General features: G+C 58.2%; 1 protein-coding gene across 3 annotated transcripts; it reads right to left on the bottom strand.

Annotated features, from left to right (window-relative positions):
* On the bottom strand, nt 1-27,010 carry NKD2 (NKD inhibitor of WNT signaling pathway 2). Of its 3 annotated transcripts, none has more exons than XM_036310107.1 (10): nt 26,712-27,008; nt 26,571-26,606; nt 26,163-26,260; nt 5,253-5,313; nt 4,308-4,435; nt 3,833-3,928; nt 3,108-3,177; nt 2,609-2,693; nt 1,868-1,995; nt 1-1,674 (listed from the first exon to the last, which is right to left on the bottom strand). In XM_036310107.1, the coding sequence occupies exons 1-10, from the start codon at nt 26,734-26,736 to the stop codon at nt 1,067-1,069; spliced, it is 1,335 nt and encodes a 444-aa protein (XP_036166000.1). In that variant the 5' UTR covers nt 26,737-27,008; the 3' UTR covers nt 1-1,066. The 3 variants fall into 3 exon arrangements, with proteins under 3 accessions (XP_036166000.1, XP_036165998.1, XP_036165999.1); XM_036310105.1 differs by having other exon boundaries at nt 3,030-3,177; nt 26,712-27,007; XM_036310106.1 differs by lacking the exon at nt 26,571-26,606 and having other exon boundaries at nt 3,030-3,177; nt 26,712-27,010.
* Between the last annotated feature and the right edge of the window lie 626 nt (nt 27,011-27,636).

Raw genomic sequence — 27,636 nt, forward strand, 5'->3', positions numbered from 1 at the left:
TGACATATTACAAAATGCACATATTTTTATTATGCCTGAGGGGGGAGGGAACTCAATTACAAGTCAATCACCAATTAGCTTGATTCTTAGACACAGTTCCACAGGAGAATGCAAAATCACCTGCACAGACTCTCAAAGTACCAGAAAGTCACTTGCTTGTCTCAGATGGAAGAAGGGGCAGCAGTGTCCTGCCACAGGGGGACGCTGCCAGCCAAGGCTCCATGACCCTCGGACACCGTCACTGCCCCTTTCCCTCACCCACCCCCCCCAGAAGGATCGACACATATTCCCACAGGTGGGCATCGTGGAAGCTTGATGAGCACTATGATGGTTTACATGAGCCCAGAGAACAAGCGTCCTGCCTCCTGCCTCCTGCCTGTGCGGGTGTTTTAGGTGGAACCTTCCACCTGCCCCGGCCCTGCTGTCCACTGAAAGATGCTGGTGCCAGCCCATCTGGACCTCCTCTTTGCTCTCATGGCCTCACCTCCAGAATTTCGTGACCACTGTGAAGAGCGCCTTGCACCCGCCAGTCTTCTGTATGATCTGTGCTCCGTGTGGTGAGACAGAACTCCCCACCGCACAAGCAGCGCACAGAGGAACCACTGCTCCCCAAAACCACCTCCTTTGGGCTTCAGAACGAATAATTACACGAGGGCTGCAGCACTACGTTCACCCCCGGCTAGGGGACAGCAAGGCCCCACCACCCTGCACGTCTCGGTCCCAGGCCCCCAGCGCATGAGGCACCATGAGACAAACATGGATGTCAGCTGAGCAGAGTCCCTTCTGCGCCACGAGGGCTCATTTTGGGATCACAAATGAAAGATACGATGTGCTTCTCTATGTGTACATACGGTTTTATGGGTTACACAGAATCACTTCATAACTGGGGAACGTCAGTGGCATCAGACGTGCTCATCCCAACACGACATCCGTCAGGAGCACGGAGGAAAGGCGAGCGGAGGAAGCGCGAAGGGCCCGCTCCACGAGTGTCCACGGGGGCCACCGCAGCTGCCACGGGAGACCCGCAGCCGGGCTCCTGGCCGGGGGCGCCGGGCGGGCGTGCACGCTAGGACGGGTGGTGGTGGTGGTAATGGTGGTGGTGGTGGTGTTCGTGGTGGTGGTGGTGCTCGTGGCGCTGGACCACGGGCACCGAGTAGCCCTCCCCCACCAGCATGGGCGGCAGGTCCCGCACCACCTCGTGCTCCATCACCGCAGGCTGGCCCAGCGCGGCCTTGAGGGGAGAGTGGCCCTCCCTGCCCTTCTGCCGGTACCGCTTGTGGCCGTAGGGCTGCGGCGGGGGCTGTGGTGGGGGCTGTGGGAGGTGGTGAGCGTCCTGGGGGGCCTGGGGCAAGGCAGCCGGTGGGTGGTAGCTGAAAGCCCTCCCGGGCTTGCCCCCACCTGGCATGCCCCCAATGGGCACGCCCCCACTGGGCACCCCAGGTGGCCTGCCCGCGCCCTTGGGGGACTTGAGGAACTGCTTTTCCTGCCCCTTCAGCCGGGGCTGCACGTCCAGGGCCCGGGCAGTGGGGTCGCCGGCCAGCAGGACATGGTCAGCCAGCACCTGGGACCTGCGGTTGTGCACAGTGTGTGCCTCTGACTCCTGGGAGCGAGACCTGCTCGGGGGGTGTGAGGCCTTGCCCTGGTGCTCCTGCTTGGCCTGTGCTGGCGGGGACCCTGCACACACGGGACACAGACCATGAGACCCTCTGTAGGGCCTGACACCTCGCCTTGGACCAGGCATCCCCCCGCCCCCACGTACACGCCTGGAAGCAATACTGCAGCGTAGTTGTGGCAGGAGCCCTAGAACCCCAGGCCAGGGCTCATGCTGCTAAAGGAGGCCTCTTACCAGGCCCCACCCAGTACCTACCAGGTCCGAATTTAGACGTGTAGTTCTCTATTCCGGCCAGGTCCAGGTAGTGGTTTCTCCGCTCAGTGTTCTCATCCACGCAGTACAGCCCCCTCACGGGGCAGGGGTGGGGGTCAGCATTGGGCCTCCTGCGTGGGGCACAGGGCAGAAGGAGCCTGACCTTCACATAAGGCCAGAGCAGACCTTCCTCAGAGATGAAGGGGGCACTGAAGGGGATGGTCCCGGGCAGTGGACTCTGACCAGCACCCACCACCCAGAGAGAAGCATCAGAAAGGATGGGTGTCCGGGACAGCAAGGTCCCCAGCTGGCCCGGGACCCCACCAAGACCCCAGGATCACTGCTGCCGACTGCCTTAGGGAACCTGCAGGAACTCCTGTCTCCTGGTCCTTGAGGCAGAGACTGGGTCACTGCTCTGAGACCTCCACTGGCTCGGTCACCACCACAGCTGGTGAGTGGAATCACAGTGTGTCCGAGCGGCCGGACTGAGGGCCCTCGGCTGACCTGCCCTTCAAGCCTCACCCAGCCCTCGGACAGACACTGGGTGTGCTCAGCTCCTGCCCGAGTACCAGGCCACAAGACAGCAACCTCACCCCAACAGGGGCTGTACCCAGTGCTCCTCCACACCCAGGTCAGTCTGCCCTGAGGGGGCAGCCTCTGAGGATGCAGGAAGCAGGGGTGTGGGCGGCTGCTCCCCGTGAGGAGGGTACACCTGGAGGGTGGAGCCAGCCCCCAGCCCCTCACCTGATGTGAGCAGACAGCCTCCTGTCAGCCACCCTGGGGTCCTCGAAGACCTCGCCCTCCATCCTGCAGCGAGTGGGTTCCCGGTCTGAAAGAGTGAAGTCACTCATTCATTCGTTCACTCCTTCATTCATTCCTTCCTTCATCCATTTACTGAGCAAACACTTCTGAGCCCCTGCCTGGTGCTAGTGCCTGCTTTCCATGTTCAGGAAACCAGAGAGTTTGCCCTGGTGGTGAGAGGAGGGGGAATGGGGCGCTGAACAGTAGACACAATTATGATTCCCCTGACCTGGTGTGTGGGAGGTAAGGGCTGTGGGGAAATGCAGAGTGGGGGTAAGGGCCAGGCGGAGGGTCTGCAGGGAGGGGTGGGCTGCCAGTTAAAGCCGGGTCTTCAGGGTATCGGAGCAGGGGCCCCGCCCCTCACCCTGGCTGGCGGGGAGACCCTCCCTCCTTTTGCTGGAGGGCTCGGGGCTGACAGTCAGCTTCACTCGGAGGGTCTTACTGCTGCCGGAGGAGTGGTTGACGGAGGCGTCGACGACCTCGTAGATGGTGTGCATCAGGCTGGACATGTCCTGAGGATGGCACCGACGTCACTGACACAGGCAGACGGGCGGGGGAACTGCCCACGCCACCGCCTCCAGGCTGCCTGCCTGAGTCACCTGCATCCCATATGCCCCTGCCTCAGACAGTACGACTCACCGAGCAGCCTTTCTCACCCCAGCGTCAGCCCCGTGTGGCGGCCCCAAACCTCCGGGGTAAGGAGCCCTGCTATTGTTGAAATCACATCTCTTGGACCTTTTAAATTTCACTGTGTTCTGGATCTATATGTTCAAAGGACTTAGCAGTCAGGTAACTACCTAAGTTTTGCTCTTTAACCCAAAGACACTTATTTCTGTCATCCTGTGTGTCTGCTTCCTTCCCAGCAGCTCTTTGCCCATCCTGGACACACAGCCAGCAGAGGTGAGCGCCGAGGGCATCCCGGGACCCTCGCCACCTTGCCCAGGAGCTGCTGGCCCCACTGAGCCTCCGGGGGATCCAGACACGGGCTCTGCAGGAAACTGTGCCAACAGCCTGGGTCACCGCAGCCCCCACGCCTGGGGAAGGTCCGGCCTCTCCTCCCACCCTAGAGGGCTTGGCCAGTCTCATCACCAAGACCAGGGCCCTGGCATCTGTCTGCTGCCAGCTCCCTGCCTGGTGGACCATCTTTTGAAGACACAAGTGCATCACCTCCCTGGTGGCCTTCCCACTGTTGTCGAAGCCGTAGAGCGTGAAGGTCCACTCCTGGCGGTTGTCCTCCTCCACCGAGACGTCGCACTGGAGCGCCTGCAGGGCACGAGGGGTCAGGGCGGGTGGGTCGTCACCCCACGCTGGGACCCCGAGCCTCCCCCCACCTCTCAGGAAAACAGGTGTCCTTCCACTCCTCCCAGGGGCTCCTGCCTTGGAAGGCCAATGGTGGACCTCTGTGGCATCCCGGGGTGCTGGCGCCACACCGGGAAGTCCCCCGGGTTATTTGGTGCCACATTGGCTAGTTTCAGATGGATTTGTGGCCACACTTTCCTTGTCCATCCCCACCCCCTTTCCCAGAGCTGGCGGATGTCGGAAGCACATGCAAGCTTTGCTGTAACTCCTCTAACCGGCTGAACCTCAGGCAAACTGCTCAGGTGCGGACCCTTTTGCACCTTGAGGCAGAGCAAAGACCTACGTCGATGTTCAGGCGCTTCTTGCCCAGGCCTCGCAGACCTTCGCGGTTTGCTGCTCTTTCAACATCATCTGTACTGAAGAGCTGTCCGGTACCCTCTCGACCCTCAGCCTTCTCAGGGGGCAGTGCCACTGGAGGTAGAAGAAGGAGTGAAGCAGAGCCATCCGCCACCCCCATCCCACCCAGGTAGGTGACTTAGAGCAGCGGGGATGCCGGGAGGTGCGGCTGGGAGCCTGTGCTCCTTCCCAGATGGGCCTGAGCTGAGAGCCCAGCCTTCTAGAACAAGGAGGCATCAGATCTGTGCAGAGGGCAGGGCAGCCCTCACCTGGGATAGCCGTGGTCACGTGTGCCCTCAGCCCTGCCTGGGATAACCATGGTCAAGTGTGCCCTCAGCCCTGTCCTGGGTTAGCCATGGTCAGGTGTGCCCTCAGCCCTGTCCTGGGTTAGCCATGGTCAGGTGTGCCCTCAGCCCTGTCCTGGGATAGCCATGGTCATGTGTGCCCTCAGGCCTGGCCTGGGATAGCCGTGGTCAGGTGTGCCCTCAGCCCTGTCCTGGGTTAGCTGTGGTCAGGTGTGCCCTCAGCCCTCACCTGGGATAGCCATGGTCAGGTGTGCCCTCAGGCCTGGCCTGGGATAGCCATGGTCAGGTGTGCCCTCAGCCCTCACCTGGCATAGCCATGGTCAGGTGTGCCCTCAGCCCTCACCTGGCATAGCCATAGCCAGGTGTGTCTTCCTGGATCTGCCCACCCAGCCAGCAGTGGCTCCGGAGATCAAGGTGGGGAGGAGGCTGCCTGTATTGGTCTGGGTTTGGTGGGGAAGTTAAGGAGTATGGAGTGGGCGTGCCTATGCCATCAGGGCTTCAGCTTGTCCAGGTGTCCTCAGGGCAGGTTTCAGGTATATGCCTGGGGTACAGGGTAGAGTCTGTGGGGTTTGGGGAGCAGGACTTACCCTCTAGAGGACACTGGTCCTCCCGGAAAGGTCCCTCCTTGGGGTCCCCACTGTGAAGCTCCTGCAGGGAGAACAGGGAGTGTGTGACCATGTGGCCCATGGGCAGGTCATAGATACCAGCCTCCTGGGGTGTCACTGCAGAGGAACAATCTGGGCATACCCACGAAGACTCAGTTTTTTAAGTAAAATGCACGAATCCCACGGTGTCATTGGTTCCATTACAATCATCTCCAGGCTCAGCAGGCGTGGCTCAGTGGGTGAGTGTCAACTTATGAACCAGGAGGTCACGGTTTGATTCCCGGTCAGGGCACATGCCCAAGTTTCAGGCTTGATCCCCAGTGGGGGGGCATGCAGGAGGCAGCCAATCAACGATTCTCTTTCATCCTTAATACTAGTGACCCACTGCGTGAAATTGTGTGAGCCCCAGGACCCCTCCCCCCACCCTCCCTCCGCACCATGGGACCGCCCTGAGTCCCAGAGTCCCGCCCCATGTGGCTGGCGCACAGCGGGATGGCCCCAAGTTCTGGAGTGCTGCCCCGATGCCCCGCCTCCAGACCACGTGGAGTGGCCACCGGGCCCCGCCCTCAAAGTGCGCACCACCATCTTGTGATGGCATGATGGAGGGAGGGTCAATTTGCATATTAACTCTTTATTATATAGGATTTCTATCTCTCTCCCTTTCCCGTTCCTCTCTGAAATCAGTAAAAATACTTTTTAAAAAAAGAAAATCTAACCTTGAAGGAAGGAAGGAAGGAAGGAAGGAAGGAAGGAAGGAGGAGGGAGGGAGGGAGGGAGGGAGGGAGAAGGAGGGAAGGAAGGAAGGGAGGGAGGAAGGGCAAAGCCCCCAGACCAGCATCCAGGAGTGTTGGAACCCAGAAGAGCCAACGGCACAGCTTCCATGGGGCACACAGCCAGGGAGTGAGAGGGCTGTGGGAGCGACCCCTGAGCACGCCCAACGCTACAATAACGACACAACAAGGAAGCCAGGTACAGCAGCCAGCCTGTGACTAGAGCCCTAAAGTGCCTTTTGAAAAAGTGTTCATCCACATATATCCCAACACTAGAATCTACAGTGTTTATCTACGAGCTAAATCAGCAACTACCTCTGAGATAGGCTCAAATAAAGGGGATAAAAACATTTGGGAGAAAAGTAACCATTCTTGTCCCTATGACTGGTGGTTTCAAATTCATCCTGGTTACATAAAAGTGCCCTTTAATCTGTGCTGCTTTGGCTAAACAGAAGGGCCAAAAGCTTTAATTGCAATGGGTAAACCTACCACAGGGATGCTGGCCAGATGTGCAGCCCCTCCCCATGGGGGTGACCTCGTTGGCAGCTGAATCCCAGATAATTGGGACCCTCAAGTGAGACAGGGGCACGGGCAGATACCCCATCTCCTAAAGTCCAGCAAGTGCCCACCTCCCACATCACCCTGCCCAGGGCGGGGCCATCCCTACCCCTTCCTGGGATGCCCCCACCTGCCTTCCCTGATCTGAGCACCCTGTGGTGGGGACCCCCCTTCTAAAGCACAAATTTCTGCTCTCCCTTTGCCACCCCCAAAGGAGTCCCAGCCTCATGCCCATAAAAGTCCCTAACTCCCCTTCTCATCCCAATCTGGCCCCCTTCTGCCTGGCCAGGTTTCCATAGAGGGTCTCAGCACCATCCTCCTTGCTCCACTGGCTGACAGAGCTCTGTTCCTGCACTCCCCGACCCCCATCCTCGGAGCTCTGCTCCTGAACCCCCCACCCCCATCCCCAGAGCTCTGTTCCTGCACCTCCCCCACCCCCACCCCCAACCCCGGAGCTCTGTTCCTGCACCCCCCCAGCCCCCATCGGCGGAGCTCTGTTCCTGAACCCCCCATCCCCATCCCCATCCCTGGCTCCCTTACCCAGCCAGCAGGCCTCCCGGCGGCACTGCCCATCCAGCTCTACTGACCTTCTGATCCCCCCGGGTATCTTCTCCTTCCTGCTCCCATCCCCAGCGGCCCTGGTACACTGTCCATTCATTCTCCAGCATCTGCTGGCCACTGGGGACAGGATCTCAGCCCCACATGCCCTAACGCTTTAGGGATCCCAGGTCCTTCTTCTGCATGTCAGTGTTGGGTGGCTGTGACCCTCGCTGTGGGGTCTGGTCCCTGCCCCTCTCACCCTGGGGGGCTCTCAGGAGGCTGGGGGATGGGGGAAGATGGGATCCTCCCTGTCTCTTCCAGCTCTTGGTGGCACCAGGTGTTCCTGGGCTTGTGGACGCATCTCTACAATTTCTCCGTTGTCACATGCCTCTCTGTGTGCCTCTGTGCCAAGTCTCCCACTGCCTCCCTCTTACAAAGATGCAGGTGCAGGCAGTTAGGGCCCCACCAGGATGAAGGTCACGTTGGCAGAGCCCCTCTTCCACCGCCCGAAGCTGGGCCTGGTCTCCGTCCTGTTGCTACTGGCTGACAATCCTGAATCCGCCACCTAATCACTTGGGCCTCAGTTTCCTTTCCATGAAACAAGGAAGGGATCCCGAGGAGGGAGTGGGGCTCTCCAGGGGCCCACGTGTGCCAGGCGCGTCCTCACCCCCCACTGTGGGACCTGCACCCCAACAGGGAGAGGTGTGCTGGGAGGACACATGAGGTAGCACCGCAGCCCTGACACCGGAGCTTCTGACTCGAGTTCCTCCTCTCACCTAAACCGGCCGGGAACAAGGCTGAGGGCAGGGAACACACAGTCCCTGCTCTGAGCGAGCCATGTGATGCACACACACCGGGGAAACGCGTTTGCTTCTCCAAGTGGATTTCTTGCAGACTCCAAGGGGCCTCTCGGCTGCATTCCTGAGAACGTGGTGCTCCCCAGGGGCGAATGTTTACTCTGTCCAGAAAACCAGCTGTGTGCGGAGTCCCGGGAGCAGGTCCCCTTTCCGTGAAAGGGCCCAGGGTATTGGTGATGAGAATCCAGCGTGACTGTCAGGAGAGCGAGGCTGGCACCTGGGTAACCACCCCCCCTCCAGACACACACAGGAGCTGCTCAGGAGCCCTTCTTTCCCATTAAAACAGCCTCAGGCGACCCACTCAGTGGAGCTCACAGCCCCTGATGGCCCACGACCGAAAGCCCCAGCACATCTGGGCTTCTGGCAGCACTGCCCTCCTGAATCTGAGGTCAGGGCTGCTCCTCAGAGCTCTGGGCGTGTTCCAAAGTCCTGTGTCTCCTCCCCCAGGTGCAGTGGGGATGCAGGAGGGGGCTTTGTGCAGACCAGAGTCCAAGCAGGTGAGAAAGAGGTAGTGGCGTGTGTGCGGGGTTTGGCGGGGGTGGGGGACAGAGAGAAAGATGGAGGCAGAGAGGGGCTCCTTTGGAGGAGGGGCTCCTCTAGGGGTGACGGGGAGGAGGCAAACTGAGCAGGACTGTTGGCGGCATTTTCCCAGAACTCACTGTTCCTAGGAGGACAGTCACGGGATGCCCCCTCGGTGACGGTGGCGGGGTGGGTCCCTCAGGACAGGATGGTCTTACATGCTGGGTGACCGTTTGGGATCGCAGGGCCTACACTCCAGGTCGCAGGGTGATCTGGAAGGGGGAGGGGACCAGCTGCTCCCAAGGCTGTTTAAATGAAAGCCCCCCCTCGCCATTCCGGGCGGGGTTCCGGCCGCCAGCAGGCCGAGGGCTGTGTGGGAGCCCATCTGCCCCGAGTGGCTCGGAGTCCGGCTACGTTCAGAGCTTGCCTTTTGTAAGAAAGGCCCGGTGAGGGGGCAGAGGCCGCTTTCTGCTGGTTGCCAGGGGATGGAATTTGACTTCAAGGTGATCCGCCAGCGTCTGTCTGGAAACACCACGGCAGCTTTGAAGTGGAAGTCTCGGTTTCAACGGCTAACCGGTTTCAGATGTGACAATGTAGTTTTATGGGCTTAATAATTCCGACACATGTGCGGCTGGGGCCCACGCCGGGCCCCGCTCAGGGGGCTGCTGCAACTGCTATTCTGAACTCCTGATTTTAAAGCGAAAGATTAGGGATGATGAAACCAAGCGTTCACGGGCAGGGGGCCCTGCAAACAGGCTTCCCAACGAGCTGCAGATGGTTTTCGTTTCTTTCTTTTCAAACTTAAAACAGAGCTTCCAGATCCGGCAGGGGCGTTCCTAGGTTTTGCCCATCGGTACTTCTGGGTTAGGACGATTTAATCAGACTTTGTAATAACCAAATTTGGAATTTGCATGTGGAAACCCAGTCATTTGGGATCAAAGGGTCTCCTAAAATAAACATATGTGTCTCTTCACATGAGAGTGGAAACTTACACCCTGTATGAGGTCTCTGGCTTCTTCTCATCCCTGTCCCAGCCTCTCACAATTCTGCTCATTTTAAGAAGACACGAAATGTATTTCACACCCCGCTTCCCCTGGCCTGGGAGACTTATTTGTTGGCACTCATCTACTCCCAAACCACCCTGACCCTGGAGGGAACGGTTCCCCAGGCGCCCCCCCCCACACACACACACACGTGGACCTTGCTGGAGATGACGGCCACGCCTGTGGTAAGGAGACTGAGAGCACACCCACTGATGACACACATACTCTGCCAGGAATCCCGCCCGTGGCTGGCCCGCAGTGTGTCGGTATGAAGAGGTGACCAGAGGTGGACCCAGGCCACCTGCTGCAGGAGTGATGCCCCATAAACACATGCAGGGCCACATCGTCATCGGCAGAGGGTCAGCAAGGAGCTGGGTTTAACAACGTGGTGGCCGGGATTCTCTTTCTCCCACACTTGGAGGTGACGCATGTTCCCTCCATTAACCCACATGATTCGGAGGAAAAGCAGTTACAGCCCTGACCCCAAACCCCAGGCTTGTCCCGAGGACCTGAACCCATGTCCTCCCAGAGTCTCCACTGGGTCTGGGGCAGTGGAGGGTAAGCAGGCTTCCCCAGGCAGGGACGACGCGTTTCAGCACAGACACTAAATGTATGTGAGCACACACACGAGTGTGTGCATCTAGCCTATGAATACTTATATGTACAGACGCGTGTAATACACACCATATAGACACAGTATGAATGCACGACACACACGCAGTATCTCACCCTCGATCACTGAGAAGTGACCATAACATATGCCCCCACCCTCAGGGGTTTCCAGCCTCAGCACCTGGAATGTTGCTTTCTGTTCAACACTAAATGTTATAGTCACTTTGCAGGCACGCAGCGAACCTTACTTTCTCCTTCCGGTTGTGCTGCTACTGTTTTTGTCTTCAGAGCTAACGATTCCGAGTTTCACAGAAAAAGGAAAGTCCAGGGTGATCGATCTTCCAAACGCAGCTGCTGTCCCCTGAGCACACTGGCTGCAGGTCACAACACACACACAATGAAAGCAGGACCCGCAGCTCCCAACGCCTGACCCCTCCACACCCTCAGCCACCCCCATTCAGGCGAGGGCCATGCCCCCGCGTTTCAGATGCACAATTGGTCTTCCCCCAACCTGGATGCTTCCATGGGAAAGCCCGCCAGACGGTTCATTTTCTTTCATTAGTATTAAAGCCTCGTGCTTCCTATTTCGAAGGAAGCTCATTTCAAAGCTGGGAGGGAACAATGTATGTTTAAAGGCTGTAAGTCAGAAGGTGCCGTGCGTTACCAACCCACGCATGTCCGTGCCCTTAGCAAAGAGGAACAGACTGGACGTGTGGAAGGGCTGCTCTCTGATGACAGCGCCGGGACCCCCGGGCTGAGCAGCTCAGAGAAAAGCAATGAGTGTGTTTTCTCCTGCAGAAAGCACCTCTGTCGTGTCATGTGGAAACACACCCTGCACACGGAGACGACGTAATAACCTCAGCCCAGCTCTGTTGTTGTTGGCCGAGGCTCCCGAGATCAAAGGAGGGAGGCCCAGGCCGGAGGCGCAGCCCTCCCTCAGCTCTGGTATCTGGCAGCGGCGGCCTCGGGATCTTAAAGGAGCAGAGACAAAACCTAAGCTACTTTTACAACCACCAACCCAAAGCCAGCCTTAGAGGAATTTAGTTGAGACCCCACAAGTGAAAGATGAAGTGTTTGGAGGAAACCTGCACACACGTGTGTTAAGCGACAATCTTGTCCTGAAGCCAGGCCCAGGTTCTGTGTGGTTTGGAAAATGAGGGGGTGGGGGGAGAAGGGCACAAGCCCAAGTGCAGGAACACCCTCTCCGTCCCCCCCGCCCCCCGCCCCCGTGCAGTCCTTCTGAGGTTGCTCTCAAACCACAGAGCAGGAAAGACCCCTGGCGCAGGGTTCTCGGGATGAAGACCGTCTGGCACCGTGATGGTGGAGCTGGCTGGCCAGCCAAGGACCCATTGTCTAGCCCAGGGGTGGGCAAACTTTTTGACTCGAGGGCCACAATGGGTTCTTAAACTGGACCGGAGGGCCGGAACAAAAGCATGGATGGAGTGTTTATGTGAACTAATATAAATTCAAAGTAAACATCATTACATAAAAGGGTACGGTCTATTTTTTTTAGTTTCAGCCCGCAGGCCGTAGTTTGCCCACGGCTGGTCTAGCCACTCGGGCAGCAAGCCTTTGACCCAATCCTTGCCTGTCGGGGCTCTGAGCCCCCCAGACAAGCCATGGCTGATGTGGTCAACATCCACTGGCCCTGCCTGCTGACCCTGAAAAACCTGAGAGCAGGAACTCTGTTCCCTCTGTCCTTGCAACAGAGGACGAGCACATTCCTTCTCCAACTGGGTGGTGTTCTGTCCATGACAAGCCCAAAAGAAGGGGAACCAAGGACAGGGCTCCCTGAACACTAGGCCCAGCACCTTCTGGGCAGCTCCCCTTCAGCGCAGCCAGAAGGCTGGTGCCGCCCTGCGCTCCCTCGCCACTCCAACAGAACACCGTGTGGCACTGGACATCCCCAACGGAGGTCCCGAGCCTGGCCAGGCTGGTGCAGGTCCTCCTGACCACAGGCAGGAAGCGTAGGACCGTTACCACGCTCTAGCCGGGGGCCTTTCTGCTGGTGGCCGCCAGAGTCACCACCTCCACTCACGGACCACAGATGTGGTTGACTCATCACCCCAACCCCTCCCAGAGCTTCCTGAAGAAAGCAGGGTTGGCCTCTGCTTAAAATACACCTCAGGCCTCTGGAGGAACCTCACCGAATAGCCATAGCACCACCTTCTCCAAGGCAGCGGTTCTCAACCTGGGGGTCGAACGACCCTTTCACAGGGGTCGCCTAAGACCATCGGAAAACACATATATAATTACATATTGTTTTTGTGATTAATCACTATGCTTTAATTATGTTCAATTTGTAACAATGAAATTGGGGGTCACCACAACATGAGGAACTGTATTAAAGGGGCGCAGCATTAGGAAGGTTGAGAACCACTGCTCCAAGGGCTAAAGACAGTTTTGTTTGAAAAGAAAACCTAAACCACTTTAAACAAAGCAATGGCGGCCCCCCTTCTCGGCTCCAGCCCTTTTATCACAGCTGGGAAGGCGGGGTCTGGGAAGCCCGAGAATGCTGACCCGGTGGGTGTGGGGCCCAAGGGCCGTCTGGCCCGTCTCCTAGCAGGCGACACTGTCACAGACAAAGTGTCCAGCTTCCCAGAGCTGCAGACAAGTCTGGGAGGCAACCATGCTGGCGTTTAGTGTAGCTGCTTCTGGGAGGCGGCGATGGAGTGTAGGCCGGGGTTACTGTCACCACCCTTCTCCTCCCTGTCCTACCCGCGCCCCTACCCCGGGCAGAACCTGGAGATACAGGGATGGCCTCTCCCACTTCTGTCAGAGCTTTCGTCAATGCCACGTCACTGCTGAAGCCTCCACCCCCCTAGCTTCTCATGCACCCTTGCTTTAGCGCTCCGGGCACCAGAGGCCCATGTTCTGACACTTGCTGCCTGGGTCTCCCACAACCTGTGAGCCGCACAGTGCCTGCCACAGGCAAGGGAGCCTGCTGGTCAGAGCACAGGCCTGGGGGGCTGGCTGGGTTGGGGTTCCAGCTGCACGACTCCAAGCAGTGTGCCTTGGGCAAATCGCCTCACCCCACTGTGCCTTGGTTTCCCCTGTGAAAGGGGAAATGACTGTTGTAAGGGGTAACCAGTAATTGCGCCAAGTGCTGTGAACGCATCACACTCCTGAGTTAACAAGTGAAGGTCTGTGGGTGTCACCCCAGGGATGCCAGGTACGCCCGGAGCTGCAGGGGATGCAATGGGGGGTGGGGGGAAGATGCCGAGAGGCCTGGACGCCGACCATGGAGTGTTGGACCATCCAGGTCCCCGGACAAGAGGGAAGGATGAGCCAAAGGCCACCGGCATTGGTACACCACCTGCAGGGAGGTCCTTCTGAGCCTAGGATCAGGTACGTTTCTTTTTTTATTTCAGAAGACAAACCTGGGCCTCTTGCTCCCGAGCGCAAGAGGCTGCGTCTCAGAGGGTTCTCCACTTGAGACCTGAGACACACAGGGCTACAGGCAGGACACAGCCCGGGAGGGTCCTGCCACCTCCGACTGACAGCCCAGGACCACGGCCGCAGCCTCATGTTAGCCAGCGCTGATAGCAGAGGGGCTCCCACTGTAATGAGCCACAGCCCTGGCCCACAAGGGCTCTGCACAGAGGCGCTCCAAAGCCAACCCGCCCAGGCACTTCCAGGAGTGTGTTAAAATAATCTCCAGTTTGAATTCTTATATTAAAATATGCCAGGTTTTGCCCGAGCCAGTTTTGCTCAGTGGATAGAGCGTTGGCCTGTGGCCTAGAGGGTCCCAGGTTCAGTTCCGGCCAAGGGCACATGCTCAGGTTGCGGGCTTGATCCCCAGTCGGGGGCATACAGGAGGCAGCTGATTAATGATTCTCTCTCATCATTGATGTTTCTCTCTCTCTCTCCCTCTCCCTTCCTCTCTGAAATAAAAATATATTTAAAAATATGCCAGGTTTTGTTATTGTTGTTGTTTTGGGTTTTGTTTTTGTTTCTTGTTTGCTTCTCTGATTTCAGAGCTCAAACTTGTTACAATATTCTTGGGAGACACTGCAGAACAAAAGGAAGTCCTTCCCCTTGGGCTGGCCCTCATGGTGAGCGAAATTCCAGCTGGCGCAAGGAACAGGACCGAACAGACCCAATTTGTTTCGTTCTGGCACGAAAAAGGCTGCCAGGGTGCCTGCCACGTATCCATCAACATGAAAGCGGGTAAGGAGCTCACAGGCCGCAGTGGGTGTAGTTCAGGGTGAGGCAGATGGTGTCCCTGCAAGGCCCGCAGACCTTTACACTCAGACTTCTCAATGGAGGGGCAACCCAGCGAGGCGCTCAGGCCTGAGAGATGGTCATCCCAGAGAGATAGTGATCCCAGCGAGGTGCTCAGCCCCAAGAGATGGTCAGCCCCAGAGAGGCGGTCAGTCCAGAGAGATGGTCAGCCCAGAAAGATGGTCAGCCCAGAGAGATGGTCATCCCAGAGAGGTGCTCAGCCCAGAGAGATGCTCAGCCCAGAGAGATAGTCATCCCAGAGAGGTGCTCAGCTCCAAGAGATGGTCAGCCCCAGAGAGGCGGTCAGTCCAGAGAGATGGTCAGCCCAGAAAGATGGTCAGCCCCAGAGAGGTGCTCAGCCCAGAGAGGTGGTCATCTCAGAGAGATGGTCAGCCCAGAGAGATGGTCATCTCAGAAAGATGGTCAGCCCAGAGAGATGGTCATCTCAGAAAGATGGTCAGCCCAGAAAGATGGTCAGCCCCAGAGAGATGGTCAGCCCAGAGAGATGGTCATCCCAGAGAGATGGTCAGCCCAGAGAGATGGTCATCTCAGAAAGATGGTCAGCCCAGAGAGATGCTCAGCCCAGAGAGATGGTCATCCCAGAGAGATGGTCATCTCAGAGAGATGGTCAGCCCAGAGAGATGCTCAGCCCAGAAAGATGGTCAGCCTCAGAGAGGTGCTCAGCCCCGAGTGATGGTCATCCCAGAGAGGTGGTCAGCCCAGAGAGATGGTCAGCCTTAGAGAGGTGCTTGGCCCAGAGAGGCACTCAGCCCAGAGGTGCTCAGCCCAGAGAGGCGCCCCAAGAGGCGCTCACCCCAAGAGGCAGTCAGCCCAGTAAGGCTGGCAGCTCCCCGAGAGGCGGTCCTGACCAAAGCCAACACTGCGTTTTGCTGTTTTGTTTCCAGGACTGCATGGTGTACTCCACCCACATGGGTGACTGTTACGCTGTTGAGACATCCAGTTTGTGGGTGGGATCACATTCACCTTGTGTAGAAATTAAACAATGGCTGTTCCTCCTATTTAAGGAGAGTGACCCAAGCTCCAGGCATTGTGGCAGCTTTGCCTGGCATCCAGTTGGACGAATTAGGCAGAACTGAGCCTTCAAAGGCCCCTCAGTGTCTCTAAGGAGCAGCTGATCACCCGGTCTGCAGGTACTAGCCTAGCACTATGAAGAGAAATTAGAGGGGAGGTGATGGAAGGTGCCAGGTGGGAATCCTAAAAGGCCTTTGGAGAGGGACATGTAAGCAGACACCTGAGCACAGGAGGCAGCAAGCAGAGCTGTGGGGGGTAGGCATCTAGACAGAGGGGCAGCATGTGCAAAGGCCCTGGGGCAGGACTAGCAAGGAGGCCCCAGCAGAATAGGCCCTCTCTGAAGAGGTTCAGGGTCAAGACACAGGGTGAGGGGTATCAGCCACCTGGGCTTTCACTCTGAGGAGGTGCTGGTATTGGCCAGTCTTATGTTCCAAACACCCACTTGGCTCGCAGAGGTAGAGGGGAGACGCTGAGGTCTGGTTAGAGGGGAGGATGATGGGAATGCGGCACAGGGGAAGGGGAAGAGGTAGAAATGGCTAATTATGAGAGACCAAGTTGACGGGTTTCCTGAGGAATGGGACCTGGGTGTGACGGACAGAGGAGGAAGGACCACTTTGCTGCGATGGAGGGGCTGGCCAGTTGTGTTGTGTCCTGCCTTATTCCCACAGGATGCAGGCAGCTTCCTCCTACCTCAACTGCACTATGAGGAGGGAAACTACAAGGCGGAAAGTCTCCTTAACATTTGGGGACACTGCTGTGCATGGTGTGGAGAGCGGCTACAGCGTTTGGACAGGTTCAAGCCTGGGACTAATGAGAGGGCACGATCCTCTCGTGGCAAAGCCATGTGTTAGTCCCAGCACAATTATAGCCAAAGGCTGTAGTTGTAAGCTTGACCTTATGGTCCAAACCTGTGGTCCCACGTGGCTGAGTGATATGGGCTGCAGGAGGTGCAGCAAGTAAACAAAGCTTGATCAGGTGCAAGTAATTGAGTAGATTTGAAACCCGAGAGAACGTTGTAACCACGCCCTTACTTTGCCTCCTGGAATTTGGCTATAAAATAAAGATGGCTTTCAGGCTGTGGTGCTGTCGCTAGCTCTCCATCAGAGAGGGCAGCGTCCCACCCAGACCCAGCTTTATTCTCTTGTCTGTCTTTTCTCAATCCTTCACCGCCCCCTCTCAGGCTCACCGATCCTGGCTGTGCTGGTGCGGCACACATGGAGTGACCCGTAGCCCCTGTCAAGGGGGGTGCCTCAGTCTACAGTGGACCCCTGCTGTGATTCTTCTCAAGCTAGGTAAGTCAATGAGCCTAAACTGGCCCCAGGCTAATTAAACGTTGTTCCAGATGTAGAGACAACCACATCCACAATCCTGCGTCTAACGGGGCCAGATGTGGGGCTGAGCTGGACTACAGTGCCGGGCCCGCCCTGCCAGCACCCTCCCTTCCAGGCCGGGCTACCAAAGAGTCACAGAGCTGACCCAGATGGGGACCAAATGGTGAGCTGCAGAGCACGGTCGCGTTCCGGCTGAAAACGAGCTGGTCAGTACACCAGAGGTTTGTCTGCATTCGTGGTTTAATACCTAGTTTTCCTGAGCATAGAGCTCAAATCTGGATACATTCTTAAATCAACACATGCTAAAAATGTAACAGTGTTCAATTGTCGCTCAGTGTGGACACAGGGTGGCCTCAAAATAAGGATTCCAGGTGGCAACATTAACGCGAAGACCACACCCACCTGGGCAGAAGAGCTTTGCTGAGGGCATTTGTTACTAAGTCCCTTTTGTGCCAAACAGAACAGAAAATTGCGAGCAATCTGACTCTATGTTTTCGTGGGTCATGTACTGGGCTGAACAGCACCCCCAGAACCCACGCCCGCCCACCCGGAACCTCAGAATGTGACTGTATTTGAAAGTATTTGCAGATGTGATGAGTTAAGATGAGCTTATGCTGGATTGAGGGTCAGCCCTGATCCAATGACTACAAGTGTCCTTGCAGGAGGAGAGGACACCGATGCAGGCGAGAGGCCACGTGAAAACGGAGGCGGAGACTGGAGCCATTCGGCCAGAAGCCCAGGGGCGCCTGGAGTCCCAGACGTTGGAAGAGACAGGAAGGACCTCCTCCAGAGCCTTCAGAGAGCACAGCCCTGCCAGCAGCGTGATTTCAGACTTCTGGCCTCCAGGACCGTGAGAGAATACATGTCTGTTGGTGTCACCAGTTTGTGAAACGTGGTCACGGCAGCTCCAGGAAACCAACATGGGTAGCTTCAGGCTACTTTTTTCATTATTTAACATATTTAACCCTAAGGCCCTCCCAGCATGTGCTTATATGGATTGGTTGTCAAAGTCCTATAATTCCTGAACGATCTACATCAGAGGTCAATGACCACATGACAAGACCATGTGGCTGGCTTCCTTCAGGAAGAACTACCCAAACAGTACCGGTGGGACCTGGGTGGAGTCAGCCCAGACTTCTCCTGAGGATCCAGGGGTCCTACGGGGCCGTGGGCCAGCCCTGTTGGGTATAGGACACACACGTGGGCATCTGTAACCCCGAAGGCTGGGGGTGCTTGTCCTCCTCAGGGAGCAGGATCTGAGAGAAGCTGTCCCTCCAGGCCGGGAGGATGGCCACACACCCCAGAGCATCAGGGTCTGCGGAGCTTCTGGACAGAAGAGAGGAGAGGCAGAGAAGGAGGAGGAGCAGCAGGAGGAGGAGATGAGGAGGCTAAGGGAGTGGAGGAATGGGAGGAGGAATGGGAGGAGAAAAGGAGGAGGAGGGGGGGAAGAAGAGAGGGAGAGAGGAGGAGGAGGGGACTGAGGAGAGCAGTGCCCATCCCTGAGAAGAGAGTGGGGCAGGGGTGAGGCCGGCCTCTGCCTCACCTTGAGCTGTGTCCAGCAGGCAGGCCCACCCCACCGGGCGGGCATAGTGGTGTGGCCTATGTGAGCGTCCCCGGCCCGGCCCTCACAGAGGCTCCGGGTGTCTGTTGCAGGGAAAGGAAATGAGTGCTCAACGCATTTTCTTCTCCAGATGAGAACAGGGAAACACTTTCTTATAAGAGTTAAAGTGGGGATAGTTGAACCACAGAAAAATATCCACCCTTCCTTCTTCCAACCAAAACAACCCAAAGGAGTTACAGGAATTGGCTCTGGAAACAGGAAACAGAAAATGTGGCTCACAGCTCCCCTCCCCAGACCCACCTCCCCTGGAGCCCTTCCGGGGGACCTACGGGTAGCAGCAGGGGACGCTCATGGAGGCAGCGATGCCCAGAGACTCTGCAAAGCCAGGGCACGGGCAGCCACCTGGTGCCGGGGGCACTGCCTGCGACAGGTTGGAGAACGAGGCCGTAGGAGCCTCACTGCTTGAGGACCAGACACCCCTTGGTCCTCCTCTCCCAAATGACAGGTCCCAGGTCGGAGGACAGCAGAGCCGAGAAAGCCCTCTGACGCCAGGGTGAGCAACGGGGAGAGACCATCTCAGGAGAGACAAGAGCATTTGCAGTCCTAAGCACCTGGGGGGCTCAGGAAATACAGAGGGTGCTAAGGATGGGGATGCAGAGTCAGGTACAGTGAAAAGACATGGTTCAGAAAATAAAACGATAGGAAAAGGTGCCCAGGGGCCCGGGCTGAGAGTGGGCTGCGTCCCCTGGCTCCCTCCGCTGGGACCGACTGCTTCCTTCCGATCATCACAGCCGGCAGCCCAGCCACAGCAGAGGCAGTGAGGAGAGCACAGGTGGACGTGCAGGGAGGACAGGTGGGGGGAGAAGGGAGCTGAGGAAACCCTGTGGTCTGTTAGGGACTGAATTGTGCCCCTTCCCCCATATGTAGAAGTCCTGCCCTGGGTGCCTGTGGATGTGACCTTATTTGGGGTTAGGGTCATTGCAGATGTTATTAGTAATATTAGGGTGGAACCGGGTCCAATATGGCCTGTGTCCTGACAAATGAACATCCCATGAAGAGGAAGACGCACAGAGGGATGCACACATGAGGATCTTGGGAGGTGACGGTCTACAGGCCCAGGAGGAACCACCTTGATCTCAGACTTCTGGCTCCAGACAGTGAGACCAGAGTCCTGTCGCTTAAGTGACTCCTGTCGGTGGTGCTGGTGCGGCCGCCCCAGGAAACCCATACTCGGCCAGCCGCCAGCCTCCCCTCTCCCTGTGCAGGGCTGGGGCACCTTCCTTCTCACAGCAGGTGTGTTTCTGCTGTGATGCTGTGTCAGCTCCTCACCCCACATGTGGGGAGTCATCAGAAAAGCACCTTCCAGGTGGGCACCAGGGACCATGTGAGGCGGAGAGCAGACCCTCCGCCCTCCCCCCAGGTCTCCCCACAAGTAAAAGGGACACAACTGCGGTGGGTGGGCCCTGGGGTCGGTCCCCACTGGCACCAGCTGGGCCAGCCTGCAGGCTGCCTCGGGCCTCAGGGGCTGCCCTGAGAACTTCCGGGGACAATACAGGCCTTTCCTTCCAAACCGGACACTTTCTGAGGCAGGTGTCCACCCAGGAGCGGCTCCGCTGCACACCTGCAGCTCCGGCGATGACCTCACAGGGACTCGGCCAGTGGTCTTCCTCAGATCCTGCCTATTGGACAACTCAGTTCAGATGAACTGTGCCCAGCTCAGGCCTCAACGACTGCTTCCGTAGACCACGCCTCTGCCAGCTCAGAGATTAGCACGGGCTTCCTTTCTTGGGGAGAGAAGAGGCAGGGCCACGGGACACCATGTCCCCCACGCCTGCTCAGTGCACCTGTCCACGCAGCTCGGTGCTCCTTCGTAAAGAGGATGACCCCGTGGGCATAGCTCACCGGTCCTGGTGCAAACTTACAGCCTCATGCCCCCAGCCCAGGAGCACCTGGTGTCAGAGCTCGAGAAGGTCAGGAATGGAGCCTGACATTGGGATTTACTGACCCATGTGGGCTGCTGTCCCACAGGCCACCCTCGCAGCCCACCCATGGCGAAGGATGCAGAACCGCCCCTGCCCAGCAGTGCCAGAGCTGTGACCTAGGCCTGGAGCCGGGTCTGGGTGGCTCTGAGTCACCACACAGGCCACCTCTCACTAATGGTCCTATAAGGGAAGCCTTCGGGGGACAGGCTGCCACATGTTAAAATGGCCGTGTCACGGGGTCCCCAGTTGTTATCTGTGAGCAGAATTTCTTTGGCAACCTCTGTTGGAGCTGGCCAGGAGGGTACTCCTTGGCCATACAGCGAGGGGTGGAGACAGAGGACATGGGCCTTGACCTCTCACCTCCTGAGGCGGGGAGGGCAGTGCCGTCCAATTCCCATACCCACACTCAGGAGGTTAAGCCATGTCTTGATCTGTGTTCTCACCCCCTTTGACTTGGCCAGATAGCTACCAGGGCTGAGCGCTGATTTCTGAAGACTGCAAAGTTGCACAGATTTTTGAAGAAAAGATGAGGTGTAAGCTCTTCAACAACCAACACCCTCAAAGTTATTCAAATGCCTTAACACAGTGAAGATGTGGAAATAGGTGGCAGGTGTGACCTGGCTGCAGCATGGCGTTTTCTGTGGTGGCTGATCACCTCCCTGAGGAGGCAGGGTGGCTTCGGGTCCCTTCTTCCGCTTGGGCAGCTGGAATTTCAGCTCCTGCAGCAGCCACATGGGCTGTTTGTGCCTGAGGAAGCCGTCACCGAGATCTGCAGTCTGCGGGCTCCTTCACTCTGCCTGCGAACCCCCCACCCCCTCAGAATTGTGTCCCTGGAGCAGCCCTGGCCTTGTCTGCCTGTGGAAACCAGCGTACCCATGGACATGGAGGGTCCACATTCTCTGACGCCGCTGCCCCATGAGAACATATCTTAACAGGTGCCATGTCTCCTGGGCAGGCCAGCAGCACATGGTGCATCTCCAACAGCTTCCTGGGAGCTTCTCTCGAGACCAGCATCTCAAGGGAAGTGCCTCTGTGACCACTGTCCTGGATGGGGGACAGGCTCTGCAGCCAGCCTGCGGCCCCACTGTGGCCAACCCCAGGATCTGCTGGCCTAGCCCCAAGGCCGGGGTCCAAGCTCAGCCTCGCCTGGTGGACATGAGTCCTTGACACACAACATGAGAGTGCCTGCATCTGAGCTAATGAGAGGTGGGCATACACACTGCTCGTTGGTGGCTGAGCCCTTCAATGGGCACCTGGTTGGGGCAGGTGAGGTGCATGGCATCCAACCCATCCACATGGCCCTCAGTCTCTCCTGAGTGTCTGATGCTGTTGGCTGCCTGCCCACAGATGACCCTAGCACCTCCTGCAATCCCCATTGACATGGGGACAGCCAGCTGAGCACGGTGGCTCCTTTTCCCTCTGGGAGTCCTCTCTGCAGACAGCACCCATCCACATTTCCAGGTGAGGAAAGGAGGCGAACTTCAGCTACTCACTCCAGAAACACACTCGGAGCAGTGAGCTCCCTCAGGGTCCTGAGGTGGGTCCCATCACCCCTTTCCAGGAGGTGTTTCCCACAAAGTGGCTTGGTGGCTCCTCAGATGTGAATTAGTTGGGACCCCTTGGCTCATCCTCAGGTAGGATGGGGTCCAGGAGAGCCATTTGCAATTTCAGAAGCATGGGTGGGGGTGAGGGGCTGATGCGGCTGACCGTGGGGAGAGGCCCCTGGTGCTTGGCAAGACCTGGACCCCCAGGACTTGTTGTCAGCTCCCCCGCATCCATGTGAGCCTTCAGGCCTCTGTGCACATTTGTGCCGGCATCACCACACGGCGGGGCCACGCCTGAGGGCAGGGACACGGCTGCCTGTATCCAGGGTTCCCACAGTGGGTGCCAAAAGAAAGTGAAGATCTGCCAGCCCTGAGGCCCGGACACCCCACAAAGGCTGGGACTCGGTGAGGTTAGTATCCCAGAGCACAGGTCACAGAGACAGAAGGTCGTCCCAAGGGGCTGCACTGTGGCTGGAGGACCTGCCACCTGTCTCACTGCAAGTCACACGGAGGATGCCTCTCCTTTCAGGAGGCCTGTGGCTGATAGCCAAGGGCTCCATGGCATCCACACGTCTCAGGACACACGTTGATTGCTCTGTGTTGACTACAGACGGGGTGGTGTCCAGACTTCGTGCAAAGCCAAGGGAATTTCCCAGGGATTTCGACAAGAAGCCAGAGTTAACGTCTCAACGAATCTTAACTGAAATGTGTACATCCTGCTGCCGCCATGTACTCTGGCGGCATGGTGAGTAGGTGGGCAGGTGAGCGCTGGCTCCTGGCTGCCAGGTGAGGGGGAAGGAGCAGCCCTGCCCCACCACAGCGGATGAAAGCCTGCTGCAGAGACAAGAGGGGTCGGAGGTCCTGGTGGCTCGCCCCAGGGAACTCCAACCAAGCGGAAGGCACCAAACCATGCCATGGGGCCGAGTCCCCAGATTCCAAAAGCAGTGAGAGGCCACCTGTGGACAAGACCACATGGAGGGCAGGTGGAGTTCGCTGGAAGCCAGAGGTCTGTCCAGAGGTGAGTCTCTCAGTGGGGTTTCAGGGTTTGCCTTCTAGACTCCCTGCAAGTCTGCTTCGGTCAGGAACATGTGCAGCATGTCAGTGCACACAAAACTGTTGTGTGCAACTGTGTGTAGATCCTTAAAGCTGAGAGCCACCCAAGACAGTACGGGCAGAGCCTTGCCCAGCCGCCTGTCCCGAAGCCTTAGAGGCTGAGAAGTTGCGTCCTTTCAGACCTCAGAGAGTCCCACCAGGCAGGAGGCCTCAGCCAGGCCCCAGGGGCCTTCCCCACTCATGCACTTCTGTCTCAAGTCTCAGTTAAAATGCCACCTCCAAAGTTGCCAAAACATCCCTTTCTCGGGCTTACAAATGGAAATCTGTGTTTTATCCACAACAAAATTTCAATTGTTAGCAGTGATTCTTATCTTCTGAACTTTCCCCGCCTGGTGGACATGAGCCTCAGGGCGCGTTGGAGAAATTATAGAGGCGGACAGAGGGTGAGCAACTGTGTGCAGGGAAGGGCGAGTTTCCAGAACAGTGACAACTGAGTCTCCACAGAGCCTCACCGTGACCCCTGCTGCTCCATGGCTGGCCCCACCTGTAGCCATGGCCCTGCTGCTCCGTGGCTGGCCCCACCTGTAGCCATGGCCCTGCTGCTCCGTGGCTGAATCCACCTTTAGAAATAGCACTGCCAAGTGCTGCTGGTGCTACCACCTGTCACTTCTCATAATTTTCACAAATGTATGAGCTCAGTTACTCCACTTCTTAGATCCTCTGTGCTGCTTGCCAACATCCCACATCACCCTGGCACAGCCTGGCCCTTCAGGGGCACTCAGCAATGAACCAACACAGGTCCTGCCATGACCAGACTGCAGCATTTTGCAGAACCAACAGCCAACACTATTCTACTAGTAGGCTGTGAAGCAGGGAGTGCACTCACCAGGAAAACGCTAGTATTTATAAGAACTTTTTTAGATGAACACTAAGTAGATACCAGGAGCCGATATAACCCATTAACAAGGGACAAAACCAACTTCATTTCCTTTATTTTGGCGACAGTTAGATGCACTTTATTTCCATGAGGCCATTTGCCACTGTTCTTGGGCGAGCTTCAGGGAGGGGAGGAGCGTGTCCCCTCACTGGCCCCAGTCAGACTCACTGGGTGGCTGCCTGACCCAGGCTGGCCCTCCTCAAGGACATCACCTGGAAGGCAGAGGTGATGGGTGGAACTCTGGGCACCACACAAAGACAGGGGCACATGACACTGGGCTGGAAACCAGAGATCTGTAGGATTCAACACCCAAACATCCCCCGATTGAGCAACTTCCAGGGGCAGACCCTGGAGCAGGGGTGGTGAGGCAGGGGTCCCACTGAACCTGGGCCAGAGCCGCCCAGTGTATGCCCAGCGAAGCCTGGCAAGCACGGGAGCAGTGACGTGGCAGTGGGGAGGACACCTGTGCTTCTGTGGCCCGGTGAGGGGCCTGGTCCAGGAGGTCTAAACTCCAGGCTGGTGCCTGGCGAGGGGCTCCCAGCCCCATGACAAAATGAAAATACAGCAAATGCAGTGCTATTGTCTTAAAGCTAAAATGTATTTAATTTAAAGGACCATCCTGGATTCTGAGATTTTGCTAAAATGACCTTTCTTGCATGACATGAGGGTGTCTTAGTCAGCTAGGGCTGCTACAACAAAGACCACAGACTGGGTGGCTTATACACAGCAGACACTTATTTCTCACGGTGCTGGGGGCTAGACGTCCAAGGTCAAGGTGCCACAGACTCAGTGTCTACTGAGAGCCTTATTCTGATTCACAGACAGCACCCTGCTGCTGGGTCCTCACGTGGCAGACCCGACAGGGAGGAGTCTCTCAGAAGGGCAGGGACCCCACCATCAGGGCTCCTCCCTCATGACCCATTCACCTCCCTACTGCTTCACCGCCTAACACCATTACCTTGGGGGTTAGATTTCAACAGATGAATTTTGGGGGAACACAAATATTCAGACCATAGCAGAGGGCAAAATGAAAAGAGAGCAACCTCAGCTAACTCCCACACCAGTCTTTCAAAAACTGTCCCAGGAGTGGCGTCCATCAACCTCAAAGATTGGTCCGGCCCGAGCTCCCACAATCTCACAGCAACGCCAGGGAGCCCTCGGCTCAGGGGAAGCACTGCCTGGTGCTGCTGGAACCACCTCATTATGCCACCACCTTCTGAACAGGTGAGAGCAAGCGCCCAGAGAGTCCTAAGGACTGAGTGAACCATGTCCCCAAGGACAAAGCCCCCAGGCAGTACAGCTGGTGGAACCAGGCCCAGCCTAAACCCTGGCCCATGAAGCTAACCCTCACACAGCTTCCCGCCTGCCCCCCCACCCCCTTACCTGCTACACACAGGAGAACCAAGCTAAGATGTACCATTCCGTTATCAACACCCCACTTCCCTCGGAAGAGAAAGACGGACCCGGGCTGCTCCTTGGGCAGCACCCTCATCCTCAGTACCAAGAAGCACAAGTCCATGTAACATTACCATCCAACGTTACGGTGACATACCCACAAAGTACCTTAAAATGTATTTCCTATCTCCACAGGCGTGGAATTAAACCTTCGCTCCCAGAAAGCAGGAACTCTAACCCCAGGATGGGTTTGAGTCAGGTGCAGTGTTTACGAATACACTAAGAACTTTTCATTTGTCAACTGGCCAGAAGAAGGTCGTTCCAAAAACAGACATGACTTATGCAGAGCAGTGGAAAGGGCGTGGGGGGTAACGGGCCAGTAGGGGTCTCAGCCATTGGTGTGGCCGGCCACCTACACAGATCCAGGTCACACTAATGCCCATCCAGGGCCCACTTTCTCCTGCTTGGCAAACATGTGAAAGTTTACCCAAGGCCCCTCTGGTGCCACCCCTCCCTTCAGGCAGTTCTCTGCTTCTGGTTGCCCCTGGCAGCACCTGCAGTCTGGGACACCCCCCCCTCCTCCCCAAGTCCATCTGGAGTCTGACTTTCCCATGAGCCTCCCTGCAGGCCAGTGGTCACCCACCCTGCAGATGGGAGGTCTCTAATTCTGGCCATCTTTGCTGTGCAAGCGATTGATCCTAAAGCAAACCATGCCCCCTCCCCGCCAAGCCTCCAGCCTGGGATGTTACCGGCTCATCCCACTGGCCTGGCCTGTGGAAGCTGGGAAGGACAGGTTCTCTGGGCCCAGCGGGCACCACTCCCGCCCGGACATCTCAGCTTGCGCCTTCTAGATCTGGGTCCCGGCGAGGGGGCACAACTCTGGCACTGGCGTCCCTGGGCCCCGCGGGCCGAACCCCCACCCGGTCACGCCTACCTGCTTGTCCCGCGCGCGGTGCTCCACGCCGCCGCGCCGCTCCGCCTCCACGGTGCCTTTGCGGCCACTCGAGTACGCAGACACCACGAAGCTGTCCCCTGCGGCCCCGCAGAGGAAGCGCGGGAACCGGGCGCCAAGGAGGGAAGGAGATGCGCGGTGAGCCCCGCGGGCGCTGAGCCTTAAGGATGCCCCGCCGCCGGCGCGCCCGCCCCATTCCCCGTTTCCGCGCGGCCTGGGGCGTAGGGCTCCAGCTGGGGAGCCGGGGCCGGGGGTGGGGTAGGGTGGGGGCCTTCGCGCTCCCGGAGATCCCGCGGCAAGGTCCCCCCACCCCAGGGCACGGGGCAGAACGCACGTCGGGCTCTGGGCGCTGGGTCCCGGCCGGGTCGCCGCCCCACCCGGCCCGCTCACCTTCAGGGCTCTCTCTCCGCTTGAAGGCTGCGGCGGCTGCGGCGCGCCAGAGGGAGGGCGCGGGAGAGGGAAGGGTGAGTGAGTGGCCGGCGCCCGCCCGCCAGCAGCCCGCCCGCCGCCCGCCCCGGGCCCGAGTCTCACCGTGCTTGGACTGAAATTTCCCCATGCTGCCCAGCCCTGGCTGCCGCCCGCGCTCCGGGCGCGCGCTCAGGTGCGGGTCTGGGGTCCGGTGCTGGGGCTGGGCGTGCGGAGGGGCCGCATGGACCGGGCGCCGGGCCTCCGCGCCAAGTCGGGGGGAGTGGGGTTCCGGGGTCCGGTGCAGCCGGGACGCTGGAGCGGCGGGCGCGGCGACAGCAGCGACAGAAGCTGCCCGGTTCCCTCTGAGCGCGCGCGCCCGCGCTCGGGCTTTAACGGCGGCCCCTGCAGCGCCCCCCGCGGCCGCCTCCCGCAGCGCACCGCCCCCCGGATCCCGACCCCCACCCACCTCCAGGCCCCGCGCAGCCTGGTCTGGGCCGGGCCTTGCTGGGGCGTGTGCCCATTCCCGTACGTACGTGGGGAAATGCGCTCGTCCGTCAGCAGCGAGGACTCCGGACATGCGGCCTATGAGAGTGGTCAGGGGCTGCAGGGACCCTTCGGTTCGGTGCTGACTTTTTGGGGGAAAGCTCTTGATCAGGCCATCCTAAGCCATGGGGTCCCCAATTCTAGAGAAGCCAAAAGACTCTCCTTTCAGAGGAGAGGGCCCTGGAGCACTGCCCCAGGAGCACTGCCCCAGGACTTGGGAAACAACGTGCATCTTTGTGGCTGGTTGTGTGGTGGGTGGGGGAGAAAACTTGGGGGGAGGGGATTCAGCAGGCAGGAGGCCATGGGGGAGGAACCTTGGAGAGGGGGCCCAGGTGAAGAGAGGTGTCTCTCCACAGGACCAACTCCCAGCCTTGGCCTGGCTAGTATGGACCAGGTGACCTTCCCAGAGTTCCAGCGCCAGCCTCTTTCTGCCCCCACAGTAATCCAGGATGGGAAAGGACCAGCACTGGGCTGTGGGTGGGATGCACTCTGACCGCCCCTCCCC

Source organism: Myotis myotis, unplaced genomic scaffold (assembly GCF_014108235.1).
Source record: "Myotis myotis isolate mMyoMyo1 unplaced genomic scaffold, mMyoMyo1.p scaffold_m19_p_5, whole genome shotgun sequence".
NCBI classification, from domain to species: Eukaryota; Metazoa; Chordata; class Mammalia; order Chiroptera; family Vespertilionidae; genus Myotis; species Myotis myotis.